The sequence below is a fragment of the Hippoglossus stenolepis genome, chromosome 16 (assembly GCF_022539355.2).
Source record: "Hippoglossus stenolepis isolate QCI-W04-F060 chromosome 16, HSTE1.2, whole genome shotgun sequence".
NCBI classification, from domain to species: Eukaryota; Metazoa; Chordata; class Actinopteri; order Pleuronectiformes; family Pleuronectidae; genus Hippoglossus; species Hippoglossus stenolepis.
In genome coordinates this window covers 19961157-19978636 of record NC_061498.1, presented here as the reverse complement: position 1 = coordinate 19978636, position 17480 = coordinate 19961157, and the positions used below count along the sequence as shown (strand labels likewise).

The 17480-nt window shown below is 39.1% G+C and overlaps 1 protein-coding gene across 6 annotated transcripts; it reads right to left on the bottom strand.

Moving 5' to 3' along the window:
- Window positions 1-607: 607 nt before the first annotated feature.
- On the bottom strand, window positions 608-15576 carry copz2 (COPI coat complex subunit zeta 2). 6 transcript variants are annotated; one of them, XR_004698573.2, is made up of 10 exons: window positions 11324-11431; window positions 10619-10703; window positions 9075-9166; window positions 8281-8336; window positions 6945-7022; window positions 6680-6731; window positions 6341-6445; window positions 5605-5643; window positions 4145-4177; window positions 608-1771 (listed from the first exon to the last, which is right to left on the bottom strand). XR_004698573.2 is itself a non-coding variant. In XM_035180678.2 (10 exons), exons 1-10 carry the CDS (start codon window positions 15437-15439, stop codon window positions 1724-1726), a joined length of 570 nt encoding a protein of 189 aa, XP_035036569.1. In that variant the 5' UTR covers window positions 15440-15576; the 3' UTR covers window positions 608-1723. The 6 variants fall into 6 exon arrangements, 4 of the variants coding, with proteins under 4 accessions (XP_035036569.1, XP_035036568.1, XP_035036566.1 ...); XM_035180678.2 differs by lacking the exon at window positions 6341-6445 and adding an exon at window positions 15422-15576 and having other exon boundaries at window positions 11324-11392; XR_004698572.2 differs by lacking the exon at window positions 4145-4177.
- Window positions 15577-17480: the final 1904 nt, after the last annotated feature.

The following is a 17480-nucleotide window of genomic DNA, read 5'->3' as shown; positions in this document are numbered from 1 at the left end:
TTACACAGCACAAATTAATTCTTCACACCATTTATTTTCAGTGTTGTCACAAAAATAATAAAAAGGAAAACAAAAGATTGTCGGCTATAAACTTTGTAGCCTCAGAGTCTAGTTTCTACACTAACATGTGTCGTTCCACCATCTGCTTGTACTCTAATAATTCTCTAATAAGTGTTATTATTTCACATTCTGTAACCAAAACTAAGCTTCAATATGTATTTAAAGAAAAGTTAAATGATTTACAGCATCATGTCAGCCATATGTGCAACATTAGATTAGTTAGCCTGGGTAAGAAGCCACAGGCCCTAATGGAAGAAATGGTTTTATATCAGTCTTTACAGAGATTTATTTTATACCATTATTTAGTTGTTGAGAGTGTATCAATCAAAATCCTCAACCCACCCTGAAATTAAGAGCCTCAGGCTCGACCAGCAGAGACAGGCAGACAGTGGGCTGGTTGTTTTTTGCTTTGCTGCTTATCTTCCTAGATCAGAGATTCATTTCCCTTAGGTAATAAAACCAGAAGCAACCATTGGCTTTGACATTTTGGTCATATTGGATTAAAAACAAAGAACCAAACATAAAATGAAGTCGGAGACAAAGACAGTTTGAAACGACCACATATATACAGTTTTATTATCAGCCTCGCAAATATTAGCTTAACAAAATAACAGCTTCTTTTAATACCAATGTAAACAAAATTATGACTTTGTCTTTGGCTATTTCTTCTTTTTAGCAACTCAAATATTTAATATCTATAATACTTTTGACTAAAAACATACATTAGTTTTAGGTCCCTTTCATTATAAAATCCATTATATGTGCAGATATGAACTTATCTTCATGTGGGAGTTCTATTCAAAGGGAAGTTTTAATATAGGTTCTGACAGTGCAACAGTAACATACTGCCTCCAACACATAATGTCATTTGTTTAGTGTTATTATCTTTACATTCATTTACAGTCTTTAAATAAACTTTACAAAACAGTAATGTTGTTTAAGGAGCCTTCACAAAGTCAGAACATCTGCATCTTTATTAAACTGAGCAGTTTAGTGCACAAATCCTGTCAGGGTGCATAATTTAACATCGTGGTGTGTTACTTCTTATTTCCCAGATTATCCTTGTTCATTTTAATCTTTAGATCAAATACTGACTCACAAACAGTAACAATTCACAGGACGCAGCCTTGTGTCGTTTATGTAGATGCTGGTAACAAAAGTGTTCCATGATCAGTTGGACATGTAACATTTTGGGGCTAGAGATGTGTAATCTGAAAATGTTTGCACATCACCGACATGCAAACATGTGAATGATTAAGACTGGAAGATCCTGCTCCACCAAAATAAAAGCAATAAACAAAGCTTCCAGTATGTTCGATTAGTTTAGTCTTTGACAGCTGCCCGGTTCTAAGCAGAAGCCCGGAAAGACTCTACTTTTGATTACTGAGACACTTTAGTGTGAAGAGGGTGGATTCATTTAGCATGTATAAATGTAAATAACATCTCCACGTGTGTATAGACAATGATCACTCTCAAACCTACTACATTAACCACCCACAATGTAACAAAATGCCAGTGCACTGGTTAATTTTTATATAAAGCAGCCTACTACCCAACAGGCTCGTGATGAGCTTCCCTTTACTCTGTTACTACAAAAATAGCTTTGGGACAAGAAATATTCTCAAGGACAAATCATATGAATCCTAAATTTGTCTGGTCCACGTCATTTCAGTATGGACCATTTGATCTGCTCCTTGGCTGACTGCAGAACCTAGAGACACGAAGCAAGAACAAAATGTTATATAACAGAGCACGATAGTAAAATAGAACACATGGACAACACATAACACCCAATAAAAATAAAAACATAATACATTAAAATATAAACTAGAAAAAGCATTCCCTGAGGAACATGTGTTTGATTACTGTGTGAATTGAGAAAATCTCATTGATCTGTATTCATTAGTTTGGTTAAGGATGCAACAGGAAAGAAAGCAGCTTGAAAACACCTTTTGATACACTATGGACTACAATGCATAAACTGTACCTGTGAATGTGATTGTAATGAGTTTATTCACAGTTAAACAGTAGAGTATTTTGAATTATTGTATTCTTTACACTGCATAAAGGTTGTTTAACTTGTTGTTTTATTCATGTTGAAGATAAAATGTATGTTTGGAGTCAGTGCAGTGATTTATCTGAAGTGTTGCAGTACCACTACTCAAACACTAGAGGTCAGACACAGTAGATAGTATGATGTAGTACCTGTTGATACTTTACAAACAAACAAAAAGTTTAAATTACTGAACATAATAAATAAAACTTAGACAATGAATCATCATCTTAACACACAGGCCTGCATATGATGGGATTAATTACTATAAAAATGCAGCCTCTTTCAGTCATGAGTTACGATTACTGTAATCCTTAAATAATAAATAAATTAACTTTACCAGAGTAGAAATTGTATTAAGGGTTAATTTATAGTCAGCAGTCAACATTGTCAACACACAGTGTAAGTGTGAGATGATGACAATAACCTTTCTCTTTGGAAGTCAGTCAGTAATCTCACTGTTGAATTTTAATAATAATATTATAGCTTTTAATTCATCAAATCAAGTGCAAATCTTAATTTCTCAAGTGTTTTTTTCCAATAGTACCCAGAGTCAGTTGACTGGTTATTGAAAAGTGAAACTGGTAAACAAATAAATACATTATATTTCTCCCACATTTGTAGGGAGACAGACGTGTTCTTTTCGTCAGTTTATTTCAAACATTTAACAACTACATTCTTTCATCTGAAGGTCTTAAATTCAATTCCCTTTTATTGGATTTTTATGTGGAGGCTGTTAATTTAAAATATAACAGAGCCAGAAATGATCATCTCTGCATCAGCAGCATTGTTTCCACTGTTGGTTCAGTCCTCAGACTTTTCAGCACTAAGGGTGTTGCTGCCTCCTCATCCTGACAGCAGGGGGCGCCTGGAGCTCAGGTAACAGGCTCTATCTGCTGCTCTAATCTGCCTCCTGCTTCTGACTCTGCAGCACGTGTGCAGTGCTGAGGTCTGAGGCTTCCTACAGTTCTACATTATGTTGTTTTCTATTACATACAGTGTTTGTTTGTTTGTCTGTCTGTCACCTAGTTAGCAGGATCATGCAGAACCTCCTGGAAGCATTACTAAGGAACTTGGTGGAGGGATGGAGTATGGGTCAGGACCAGAAGGAAGGAAACATGTTTTCCTCTTTCTTTAACATTGTGAGATACGATGTTTTACAAAATCACGCATGTTTAGAGGACTGATATTTACGAGTGTGTGAAATTGGGTGCAGATCCAAAACAAAAATCTGGGTGTATTGAATTTATTAGTGTGTTTCATAAGGGGAGTGTCGGACCTTGGTGGAGTTATTCACTCTACTGACAATCACTTTTTAAGTTTTCACTCATACAAAACAAAGAGGATGAATGAGGATAAAACTACTTGCTTGTTCAGAGAGTCTGAAATAAATCTGTTACTTGTACTTTTCATTTCTTGGTGCTTCATCTTTTCACAACAGTATATGGAAATTTTCGCATTACTTGACAGCTTTGGAGTTACTTTACAGATTTTGATTTTCCATACATAAAAGTTTATAAAAAATGATATACTGTTAAAATTACTTTAAGCTCCAGTTAGAAAAGTAAAATGCTACTTACACATTAATGCATCACTAAAAAAAATCCAATATTTTACTGTCAGTCTAGTAATTTAAGATATAATATGACACTTGAGTACATTTCAAGTGGATATAAGGAACTACACAGAGGTGAGTGTACAGCAAAAACACAACTACACCTCTGAGTATCATTGGTACATATGACATGATAGACATCACAGCCCCTGTGTGGAACTGCACATGGTATGTCATGTTATACTTTATTCTATAGCTGTGTTTCTCCTTCTGCTTCCTTATTGCTGCATATCTGCCACAAGTTAATGACATGTCATCACATGTTTACCTACATATGGACTAAATGAAAAGCTGAACAAATTACCCCAACCTTCAAAAAGCTTTGACAGGCACTGCAGCGGTCCAGAGTAATTTCATGCTTGTACTACAATAGACACGTTTTGAAGTGTAGCGTGGGGATGTTAGTAGAAACTTACGTTAGAGGTCAAGGCCAGTTTCTCTGTTATGTGCTGTGAGGGTTAAAGCAACAGATAAAGAGAGGCTTAGAAGCTTGCGCGCACACACACACACACACACACACATGCACACACACACGCACACGCACACACCATGTCACCAAGTCCATGCACATGCCGATCCTTGCACACAATCAGACATCAGAAAAACATTTTAATTCAAGCAATGACCAGTACTAGATCCAGAGTAAATTCATGTGTTTTGGCAGAAGAGTGATCTGTGAAGCACTTTAATATCTGTCCAGTACTGAGAGAGCAACTCTGCTAGAGAGACTGTTAATAAAAACATTTATTCATTAACCCATCAATTAGTTCATTAACTATTGAGCCAATTAGTGCTGTACAGTGCTTTGCAAATGAAGCCATGCTAGTTGCTACCTTAACACGCGTTAGCATGAAGCCTGGCTAATGTGCAAACAGATGTTGAACTGCTACTAATTATTCTGTGTGAGAACAGCTCTGTTTGTCTGTTTCTTTGATTTGTTAGAACGTGTGAGAGTTAAGCTCCCTCGTGCTATAAGCTAATGTCATCACGGGGAGGCAGATGTGAGAAGCTGTACAGTAGTGAAGCAAACATGCAGTGTATGCAACCACAGGGTGAGTTCACATGTTCATCTGCTGCAGGATTTAGGTGTTTGCATGTGAAGTGCTTTTAAAGGTCTCCTGCCCAATTATTTCATTCATTTCTGCTTTTGTCTTTTATCCTCTGGTCTACACTAAGTAAACAGAGAGTAAACACAAGTCTGATCGGCCGTAGAAGCTCCTCATGAATGTGGCATTCAAATGGCTCAACATTAACACGATCTGAAGACATGGGCCACAGTTAAATGGAGTTTCAAGGGTAAACAACGTTGCAGCCAAATCCAATACAATTTAAGTAACTGGGGACTTCTTCAAATGTAAAAAAACAATGTCCACTGTTATCCTCCTCTGGAACCACGTTTACATTCCCAAGGGTGCGCGCAGTAGCATCGCTACTTCCGCTAGCATCACTGCACAGCTGCAGTTACTGCTGAGTATTGCTGGTGTCATCACGTGACCCTTGGGCGAGAGCATAGAGGCGCGAGCTTGTGCGGTGTGTGCGCGAAGGTGAACGCGGCTCCAGAGGAGGATATCAGAGGACAGGCTAAAACCTGATGTAAATGACGCCGTTTCAAGTTGAATTTGAATGTCGGGGCTTACGGACACTTGGATGACACCACAGGAGCAGAATGGAGGCATTTTTCGGTTGTTTTATTACGTTACAAGGACTCCCCAGTTATTTAAATTGTATTGTATTTGGCTGCAACGTTGAACTATCACTTTAATTTGCTTGGGAGAAGGGTGATAATAAGACCTTTATAGCAACGAGAAACAGTAGTCCACTCCATAGTTAATTCATTGTTGCGGGTGTGTAAAGTAAAGGTTTGTGTGTGTCTTACCTGAGCAACGCTATGTTCAGATAATGGGTTCTCATCCGCCTGCAAAACACAATGACATCGTTGGGTGCACAGAAGAAATGCAAAAACCATACAGAATGCAAACTACTTTATGCAAACTACTTTATTTATACACACACACACACACACACACACACACACACACACACACACACACACACACACACACACACACACACACACACACACACACACACACACACACACACACACACACACACACACAAAATACCCAAGCACAACAGCGCAAACACCATTAAATACTGTAAGTTGGTGTTATTAAAAGTGTGCTGGTTAGTAGCCAATCACTACTCACTACTATTAGAAGTTTAGAATTTTAAACAATTTATCTGATGTGGTTCAAGAGTGGACAATGTTGTTCTCTCTCTGTCGATCCACAAACTGAAATATCTCTTTTAAATATATTTCCATTCAATTTTCATGTATTCCTGGTCCCCAGAGGATAAGACCTGAGGAATGTTGTGCTCTCTTGACTTTTCCTCTAGCACCACCTGCTGGTTAATGTTTTAATATACAAAATCCTGTCGCCAGCCTGTTTTTTTTGCACCCCTCTGTTAGTCGTCATGCTCTCTCACCATGCATTTACCTCATCTGTCTCGCCCATTCCTCCTTGGTCTCTCCCCTGTCACTGTCGCACTCTCATTCATTCATGCACTCGCTTCACTTCACTATCTTCCTCTTTGACTCTCTCTCTCACCCTCTGTCTGTCTGTCTACTGCAGCTGGCCCTTGTCTGTCTGTCCCTCTAGGTTACCAGTGATGTAATCAAACAGGACAAAGCCATAGGCTTGCTCTGACATTAGCTGACACCAATCAGAACAAAAGACAGGGAGAAGGAGAGAGAGAAAGGTAAAGCAGGTAAGAGGAGGCAAGAAGCCAAAGAGAAAAGCTACAATATGAGCCTTAATGTAGTCTGCTCTGATGTTTTATATAATATAATAATTAGTCCTAATCTATTTCATTTGATTTTGCATTGATTTACATAAATAAGCCAACGGATATGACAGGTAGGTCAGAATAATTGATAGTCTTCTTACCTTGTAGTTGACCTTCTGTAGGACCTGCTGTGGGTCACTCTCCAGAATCACCCTGACAACAAGATTAAGCAGCCAATCAGACCCAGATGTAGAATTACATAAACTGAACAAATATTTTAAAAAATGATCAACTGATCAATCTATGATAAAAAAACAAATCCAAGCTTAGCTTTTACGTTGGCTAGTTTGAACACAAGGTAAATTGTCACAATGTTTTTGTAGAGCGTATGTCTTGCAGACGGTAATTGCAGACATTTTCTCTTACCCTCCATCAATAATTTCATCCACAACTAGGAACACTCCTTCCATGTTATCCAGTAAACATCTCCGCTCCACATTTTTCCTGCAGATAAAAAACAAATCAATTGGTCACATCCACAACAGTCTGCATCCCGATGAGTATCATTATGTTTTCACTTCTAGTTCAGTATTCTTCTAAACGGCTATTTCTCGTATGATGATGTTGACTTAGAGAGACCAGTTAGACATTTTGGGCACCGCGGTTCTACAGTTTAATTACAAAGCTGGAGTCATAGAAGTTAAGGGTAGTTAAGCATAAACACCAGAAACAGGGGAAACAGCCATCCTGTATAAATAATACCTCAGAAGTCAAAGTAATTAATGACATTGCTTGTTACCCTACTTGTACTCTTTGTCCCAGCAATTAGTAGCAATCTTCATATGTTCTGGGATGCCATGCGTTGGAAGCCTCTCAACTCCCTCTCTTTTACCGCAAATTAGATCCTTTAGGAGTCGTTACCCTGGATCCAGGGCGTTTGTGTTTGTTTTCTTTGTTCCTTAGTCAATATATTTTGTATAGTTTCTCATTTTCTTAATAAAATAAAATAAAATCACTAATAACATTGATTTCAACTCTCCCTTCTGTCAAAGATGCCTTTAAACAGCTCCAGGTCCCCCACACTCACCTGTCCTCTTTGATAATCAAACCATCACTGAATTAAAAATACTGGCTGTTATAAAACATGATAAAGTGGTTGGATTTCTCGATTCACTTTAATTTGCAGCACAAACAAATACATGTTTTCACCCCAATTTCACTACCTGGCCAGTATGATGATAAAACATTCTTAAACAGCCTTTAGAGACCATTTACTATTGATGCTTAAAGTAAAGTTCAACAGCTTCATTGATTTTATATTGTGACACTTACATCTTCTTATTATCATCATTATTCTGTCACCTTTCATACTCTAAGATAATATAATCACTTATTGTCTCCATCGCTCGCACTCTGCATTGCTACAGCATCGGTTACCGTAGCAACCACATCAGCCACGCTTTGGCTGTTAATGCTGCGGTCACATTGAGCGATCCCAGTGTTGAATTTCACATCCGTCTCAACACGAAGACTCATTATTTCTCTGAGAGGGGCTCTGGTAGTGTTAGTGTGGAGGAGTAGGTGGACTACCATGAGCACTGATGGTGCCGAGGCTACACGCAGGATAAAAGCTCTAATATCACAAAAGCACAATGCATTGGTGAGCACTGAGTGTCGTTGTCAGAACTATTCTGGATATCAAACATTGTGAATTTCTGTGTTAGGAGCTGGACTTTTTTTAAGGTTTTGTGAGTGAACGTACCTGAGGATGTGACTGAGGGAGTCAAACAGGCAGTTCAGCACTGACATCAGCATCAGCTGCAGAGGGGGAAAAGAAAGATTTGTTAAAATTCTGACTTTAAAGCTGCCTTCATGAGTTTCTTTATGACCACTTGGGGGCAGAATTCAAAAAAGTTAAACCTGTTTGCCAACAAATTTTTGCTTGTTTAGAAAATGAGGTCAGCAGAACAAACTAAAAAACAACAGTTGCATTCCCTTTAACACAAAAACATAAAAAACACTTGCCTATGTACACATGCAACAGACCTAGAGCAATATTAGCATTTCGTGTTCTTCTAATGAACATTAGTTAAAATACTCGTTCTCTGAAAAGAGCTTAAGCTGCTACATACTCCACAATAGCCACTTGCTAACTTTGTCTCTCTGCTATGATATAAGACAGTTAGCATACAGTGGGTTATCAGAGCTTCTTTATTTTCCTTTTTTATGCTGAAAACTGAAAGCCGCCACAACCAATCCTCTCTTTCAGTTTCAGTATATATAACATCAGTGTCAGGCTCTTAAATTATCATGGAAGTCCCCCTGATCTCGTGGTGGAGAGAACATTTTCAGGATCACAAAGGTCTGGAGAAAATCTCTCAGAAGAATGATCAGAAAATGGCACCTTCAAAAATGATCATGCTATATATATATATATATATATATATACAGCTAGTCTGTAGTGACATGATACGACCTCTGAGAGAGTGTCTCAGATCATTATTATTTTCAGAAAAAAACTTCATTGTTGCAATGAGAGAACTAAGCTGACCCTACCTCATTCTCCTGAGCACTTCCCACCACATAGAAGAAGAGGTCTATACTGCCTTTATAGACAATGGTCATCCCCTCCAGGAAAGCTATCTCATCTAGAAAGAGAAGGAGAAAAGGATGGGTTAGGGATGAAAGGTAAGACCCAAACCTCTGTTTTTACTTAGGAAGAAGATGTAAGTGAGAGAAAAAACTGAGTTGGAAAGAAAAGAAAAGAAGAGAGAGAAAGAAGGAGACAAGGAAAGGAGAGAGAAAAACGGGGAGTGAAGAAATGCCACACACAGAAGAGCAAAACAAAGGGAGGATGAGGTGGGAGAGAGAGAGAGGGTATATAGTGTGACAGGTGTAGAAGAAAGAGGAGAAAAGCAAGAATGAAGGAGGAATTTTGGACAAAAGGAGGGACCAAGTGGGTTGGTGATAAAGAGGCCTGGAGTAAAGACTCAGGTATCAGCTGGGAGAAAATGAGAATCCCACTTCACCTTGGCACGAAACACCTCAGAAAGTGTGTGGTTTCTCTGAATAGATAAATTAAGGGGATTTTGGTTTAAAGGTTATATAAAGACAAATTTAAAAAGAAAATCCAAAGTTACTATTTCTGTAGATTTTCAGGAACTGTGCTAACACCTCCACCAATGGGCCATGACCAAATATGGTTTAGATCCTTAGTGGCTTGTGTGAAAGCTGCTTTAGGCTCGTATCCTGTAAAACTGATGGGTCACTAGATGGTTGAATGGAAGCAGATGACACAGGAGATGTGTGTGAGTGTCAGTGTTAAACATTCTAATCAGGCCCGGTTTTAAAAGGAAAAATGGCAAAACAGTTATTCTTCTAGTATGTCAATTTTTGCATTTCTTTTTTAGCTCGCTGGTTGTAACATAGTTGAATAGGTGCAAACAATCCCCTATCTTGAGGACCATGGGCCTAGTGTGACTGGGTTTGGGCCAGGGTGACATTGTCGGTGGCTGGTTTGTGTTCTTCTGGCTCTATTAACCTGATGGAGATGCTGGCCTCAGCTTTGGTCTAAACAGGTTGTTTTTTTGCCCAAATAAGGAATTATTCCTGAGCTGCTTTTTAGTTAAGTATAAGTTAAGTATATGCAATTAAAGCAATGGCTAAAGTCGAACCAAATACTTAACAAATAGCCTGAGTATGAAGGTTTTCAACTTTTCAATTTAATCACATTACTTACAGGCTCTCGTATAATTTATTATCCAAAGTCTGCATGTGGTTATATTTAAGATCAGAGATCAGGAACAACTGGGGCTAACAACATAACTTTTAATCAACTCCCCTCTATTTTTAGGAAACATAAATTCAAGTTCAAGACGGATAATTAAAGATAATCACAATACATTTTCCCTATCAGTTCAAAACTATAGATACAAAAAGTACAAATGCCAGATCTGCCATAATTTTCACTTTATTTTAATTGCCATTTGCCTGTTGATTGATTTCTAAAATAGGAAATCCCCCCCCATGCCACCGAGAACAGTTGGATGGATGGTTGTGTCCAGTGACACCGAAACAGAAAAACACAGAGAGGAGCTTACTGTCTGCTTTGTGTGTCTTGTTGAAAATGTTCTTCTCGAAGCTCTTCTGCTCTTTCATGGAGGGGTAGAGCTCAGGGTCATAATACTGGAACAGAAACATATATGAGTAAAGTTACTCTGGCTCCTTTCAAGTGTTTCCAAACCTTTGGGGCTACGAGTAAATGGCACTGCAAGGATGTGTGAGTAATCCTCAATTTTGTAGGGACCATACCAGAGCTTTTTGTAATTTTAAGTCATAATGCTTAAGTTCCATTTTTAAGTGATGCATTTCTTTCTTGAGATTAACTGTAAACTATTAAAAAATAAAAATATTATAATTTAAATCATATTATTTATTGATTAAATTGCATTAGCATGTCAGTTGTCAAGTGTGCATAAGAGTGCTCTTAAGTGAGCTTAGATTCTGTTCTTAAATAAGAACAAATCCCAGGTAAGAAAACTGTTGAATGTTAGAATCTTCATAAAACTGTGATTTTAAGAAAAGATTTCTTCTTAAGAACGGTTGGTGAATGAGGCCCATTAATAATACAAGTTCATCAATTTAGAATGGTAAAGAAATAGCAAGGCCTTGAGTGTCAGGTTATTAAAATGTAATCCACACCTTCCAGCCAATCAGAGTCTAGACAATTCAGCAGTCATGACATATAATTTTGGTAATTTGCAGTAAATGTGTTTGAGTTCACTGGTATGGTCCTTAAACCTTACCTTTGACAGAAGTCTGTTGCCATCATTGTCAAGAATGAAAACAGCTTTCACTGTGTAGAGGGAAGGTTCCTGCAATAATAAAAGACAGACCATCTTAGATATTTCAGCTTTGCTGAGTCACTTCAGGCCGATATCTAGGACATAATGCCACAGTCAGCCAGTCCTCCCACACCTGGTCAGAGTGGCGTATCAACCTATATTGTCCAGATAAACCCTGATTTCCCAGCTACGCCCTGCTTTGTATTCACTCTGGGCCACACATCAAACAACACGCTGCCCAGTCCAACCAGTTTATACACTTAACACCAGGCTGCATTCACAGTTTCTTCCATATTGACATGCTTCTGGTTTTTAGTTCAGGCTGGTTTCACATTTCCATTCTCCTGCACACGCTTCATTTATTCTTTCCTCCATCCGTCTGTACGTCCTTGCGAAGTGTTTTCAGACCCGGGACAAAGTTCTGTTATGCACTGACTAGCATAGATTCACAGTCAGAGTGTATCACAGAACTTAGACCAGAAACTTACAACATCCAGACTCCAATATTACCACAGTATTACCTGTTACATAAACTGAACTTGAAGGGAAGATGTATTTAAGAGCTTTGATTAAGAAAGTAGTAAATTAATTAATCTATTAATGGTGATCATAACCACACATCTAGAAGTACATCCAATTCCATTTTCCATCATCATTCAGGTTGTCTTAAGACTGGTGCGTTGCTGATGTATTAGAAGACGGACAGCTGTTACACTTTTTATTTCTAAGTTGCCACATTTAAGGTGGGAAATCTGAACATTACTTCAATTCCAGGACAAATGGCAAAGTATATGTGCTGATGAAGCTCTTGCAATATAGTTGAAATCTTCAGAAAGGATAAACAATGAAATTAAATAACCCCAAAATATTCAAAAAAAAGATTGCTTTGCAAAAGTTTGCTGAGGAAATGCACTACAATTAACACAGACATTTATTGGTGTCATGGGTGCAGATCTACATCATGTTAGCAACATTTAAAGTCACTTCCTCTTTAGCAATTTTACTTCAAAGTAAGGGCACAATGTTTGTTTTGTTGCTGCAATAGTTTATGAAGAACTTAATTACAGAGCTTTTATTTTGAAAAGTTGTGAAATAGGTTCTGAAGATTGTGTCGATTGCTTAACAGACGACTGTTCTGCTCTGCTCTGAACTAGCCGACATGCAATGTGTGAAAAGGTCAAACATGCTAACTTGTATAAGCCACACACATGAACAGTAATAAAGCAAATTCAGTTTCATTTCATGAAAAACATTCACTATATCATCAGTGCAAAAGGTTGATCATGGGAGCACAACGGCTTCACTGCAGATAAACCAGGTAGGATGAACACAAAGTCTTCTGACTGCCCCAAAGAGTCTGCACACAACATCCAGTAGACAAACAATAGAAAAGTGACAGTTTTTTACCACAGACCAAGCAAACAGCCCATTCCAAAAAGGCAGGTTTAGAATGTGTGCTGCACTAGTATAAGAAAACAAGCCAAGTTAGTCATATTAGTCCAAGCTAAACAGCTGGCTGTACCATTTGCAAAAACGAGAAAAAGAACAAATGCTCTACTACCCAACAATATCTGTCAACTGAGGGGTCATCAAGCGATAATTCAAACCTTCACCTTCAAGGGGGCAGATGTACTTTTTTCTCCTATGAGATGGGGCCTACATACAATAACGTTTTCTATTTGTTAAACAGAATTTAAATTAAGTGTCAGTCAGGTCAGATATTTCACTCTAAGTGCTTTGTATGTTAGCAAACTAGTTTCATCAATACGTTCAACTAGCCTCGTAGAAGTAAGAAGGTAACAATGATTTTGTGAGAATGAGAGTTTGTGTGATCAAACCTGTTGGAAATAATGACACTTAACATGCACTATACATGAACAAGACAAAGATGAAAATATTTGTTTTTTAAACTGCCAGCACAACCACCTGCTGATCCTGGGGGAGCAGCTCTGTACATTAGATGATGAGTTTAACAGCAAATATACAAACTAAATGTCTACTGTAGAGGGAGAGGGCTTATTTGACTCAGTATTGTAAGTCACTCTGCATCAACATGACAGCTAATTTCCCAAAAATTTAAAAACTGTCTGTTTGGTTAAAACATAATGACAGATTTTGTCTGGCGTGCGTGTATAAATAGGTCATGGATTTAGACTAAACCAGAAGACTGGTTTAGCAGACTGGAGTCTGTTACCCGTAATAAGAACAAATACATAAAAGATTGCAGCCTCATGCAATTTGGCCTTGGCTGTATTTCTAGACTGCTATTTTCATTTATACCACATTATGGGCATGATACACTGTATATTCAAGACATTCTAGCCATTTAGATGCTGTAATAATACAGAATTACTGGCAGTGACTGCGGGTTGTTTCATGACCTCTATAAAAAATACGACATTAGATTTTCAGACTCTTTTTTTAGGTTCCATCAAAAAAAACCATATCACTGAAAGTTGAATTTAAAGGAGCTGACACTGTATACTTAAGAAATTCCTTACTTTTCACAATTAGCAAAAATGTGTGTCTCCAGTCTTCCTAAGCTAGCTGTAGTCTCATATCGATTGAAGATTACACACTTGTGTCAATCTTCTCTTCTACCTGGGAAACAAAAGTGATATGAGGGTGAACCTTCTAAAACAAAGTTGGTTTTGACCTGAATTAATTATCCATCAAAGTAAAATTGGCTCATTATGCACATTACGGCTCCTTTAACAGTGTTATATTATTATACAGTCAGGTAAATGCCAGTGGTGGAAAGCCAAGCACATTGGATACTTTGAGCAGTTCATTTAGTTTTATACTTCAACTCAACTACACTTACAAATTACTTTGCTGAATACATGTTTCATTCAAAACACTCAATGAGCTGATGAAATATGACTGTGAAGAGAATAATCTTTTAACAGAAAATAAAGTAATTCAAATAAGCTCCATCTCATTAACCATGAAGGCGCATGCAAAAATACTAATGACTCAACTTGTACCGCTGACAGTTTAAGTTCATTGTGATGACGATACTTATGTGTTTACATTTAAACTGTAGTATCAGTACCCTAATACCTAATACACTCAAGTAAAAAGTACACTGGAGTGAATGTTGCATCATATGAATTCATGAAGTTAAGTTATGTATTTAAGTCTTTAAAGAAAGAATGACATGGAAATACAAACAAGGCTGAGAGACATGGTGCGCAAGGCAAATGAGAGAGAGAGAGAGAGAGAGAGAGAGAGAGAGAGAGAGAGAGAGAGAGAGAGAGAGAGGAGGAGGAGAATGGTGGACGTGGCACGTACTCTGCTCTACACGTCAACCGATCTGTGCACACACATGCTCAACACAAGCAGACATTTAAACACACAGACCTGCTTTAACCACACACACACACACACACGCGCGCACGCACACAAACACACAAACACACACGACCGTGTCTCCTCACTGGTGTCTGTCTACAAGTGATCCCTGCAGGATCTGGAGCTTTGGCTTATGTGCTGTCCTGTTGAGCTCTGCACGGGATTCTCTCTCTCTCTCTCTCGCTCGCTCGCTCTCTCAGTGTGTGTGTGTGTGTGTGTGTGTGTGGATAGGTGTGTAACAGCTGTGCCAGTTACCCACTTGTGGCAGCCAGTCTATTGTAATGGAGTTAACTAAACACCCTAATAAGTTGTCGCAGTGTAACCAGCACAGACAACCTGTACTATTTTTACACTCAGAATGAAATCAAAATGTGTGTGTGTGTGTGTGTGTGTGTGTCACATCAGGCCTGTGCGTCCACAGTGGAACACTGAGGATCCCACTCACATGAACGATGAGGAGAAATCAAACCTTGTGTATATAAACAACCTGCAGCTGAGCCACCTCCCCTCTTTTCCTCCGGTGTGTCGCTCACCACCGAAACTGTCACGATGCAACAAATGTCCCGCACGCTCACACAAACAGTTCACATGTACACGCGTATATACACACACCTACACACACCAACACACTGACACTGACGCTGACATGACGCCCCTCCGCCCCGGCAAAGCAAAGCTCCCCGGGATCGGAGAGGAGAGGCTCACCAGAGACGAGGACTCCATCGCCGCCGCTGCTCGCTGTGTTGACGTGGAAGCTCTGACTGTCACTCCGAGATCTCTGCTGCCCGCGCTCCCGCTAACCCAGCAGCCAACCGGAGAGCAGCACGGGACGGAGTGTGCAGCCGAGCGCGCTCCCGACACTCTTCCTCCTCTTCCCCCTCCTCCTCCTCGGGCTCTCTGGCCTTTCACAATAAAAGTCACTGCTTCCTCAGGGGCGACATGGTGTTCAGCTGTGGCGGCTGGTCATAAAATCTATGACCAGATAGATTCTATAAAATCTATGAATCTATGGGGGGGGGGCGACGCAGTGTTGGGGGGTGGGCAAACAAACTGAAGCCAGACTCAACAAAAACAACACAACACACAATATGCCAATCCTGCAGCCTTTATCGAGCTGCTGAGCAATGATACGCCTGCCGAAAAAATGTAGCCTCATTGCGTTGTCTAAATCAGTGGTTCTCAACCTTTTTTCAGTGATGTACCCCCTGTGAAATATTTTTTCAGTCAAGTACCCCCTAACCAGCGCAAAGCATTTTTGGTTGAAAAAAGGATGTAATACACAGCGCTGTGCCATCAGTGTCTGATTTATTAAACACTTATATTGCATTGAATATTTATTAAATAATTATTTTTAAAGGATTTTTGAATGGATGCTAATTTTAAATATATATTTTTTTAAATCTCACGTACCCCCTGGAGTGCCTTCATGTACCCCCAGGGGTACACGTACCCCCATTTGAGAACCACTGGTCTAAATGACAGGGGAGACTTTCTTGTTGACCGGTTTTTCAGAGAGATGTTTTAGATGTCGTACCCCCAGCGTTTTCCACAGTACCTGCATGCCGACACTTTTAAACAGCAAACAGGGGAAGCAATGAAAGACGTTACTGACACCACATCCAGTTAGTCAACTCTGTTTCGGAGAACAGGAGCAGGAGAAGCCCCGCAGGTGTGAGCTCGTCCTCGATCACTTGCCTGCTGCTGAATCTGTAAATTGGGTCGGTCCAAACCAAGCTGCTTTAATCCTCTCTTTTCTTGTGAAAGGGTGTTTTTGTTAAGAAATTTATATTGAAAAAGAGAAGAGTTCATGTTCAGTCTACATCGTGTTCAGTCTACCAGGATGAAGTTGGCTGTAGGATAACACTGTATGCAACATACACCCATACACAAAGTGTGGGCAAATACTAATTAATCAAACATTAACCCAATCTACCCTCTTCAAAAAAGTCATGAACCACACAAAGAACTGACCAACCCACTCTTTATAAAAAACACTAAAGGTTAAAGTCTCAGTCAACAAGTCAAATCATTTCACACTTTCAAATCTCAGCTCTTGAGAATTGCCTTCAATGTTTAATGAGGTTATGTTTTTATCTTTATTGTTTCTCTCTTTTGAATTCTATGTAAAGTGTGCTATGTAAATAAAATGTCTTATGTGTTTTGTAGGTGTGTCTGTCTTGATAATGACATGAGAAATGCCAGTGGAAACTGTGAGGCTGTTTTATAATTTTATGTTCAATTATCATATTTCAGATATTCCAGTCATATCAAACATTAGTGTCAATTTAACACCAGTTTTGATGGACTGACACTAGTATCACATTTCATCTGATGTGTCACAACGCCAGGGCTATTCAACGTCACATCTCTAAAGCCAATAAGGTGTTTGATGAATGCCTATGTGATCACAGATCTACAAATACTGAGTTTGCCATCTTTATCGTGAAGTGATAGCTTAGTGGTCTAGCTGTGGAACTATATGGAAAGAAAGGTTGGTTTCAATTCTGTCCAGAGCCATGTTCTCCCTTCTAACCTGCGTTTCTTCTTTAAGCCAGAGGGTGTCTCCAGACCTTTTCCCGTCTCTTCACTGAGTCTGCAGATAGTCCTGAGTGATCCACTCACAAGTGGAGAACCGCCTAGGACATGTGTGAACGCACCCCAGGGCATCCTCAATGGGTCTTGAGATCCGATCAATCACACCACAATTGGAGATGGTCTGGGACGCATGTGGCCAAATCCTGTTGGATGTGTGAACATAACATAT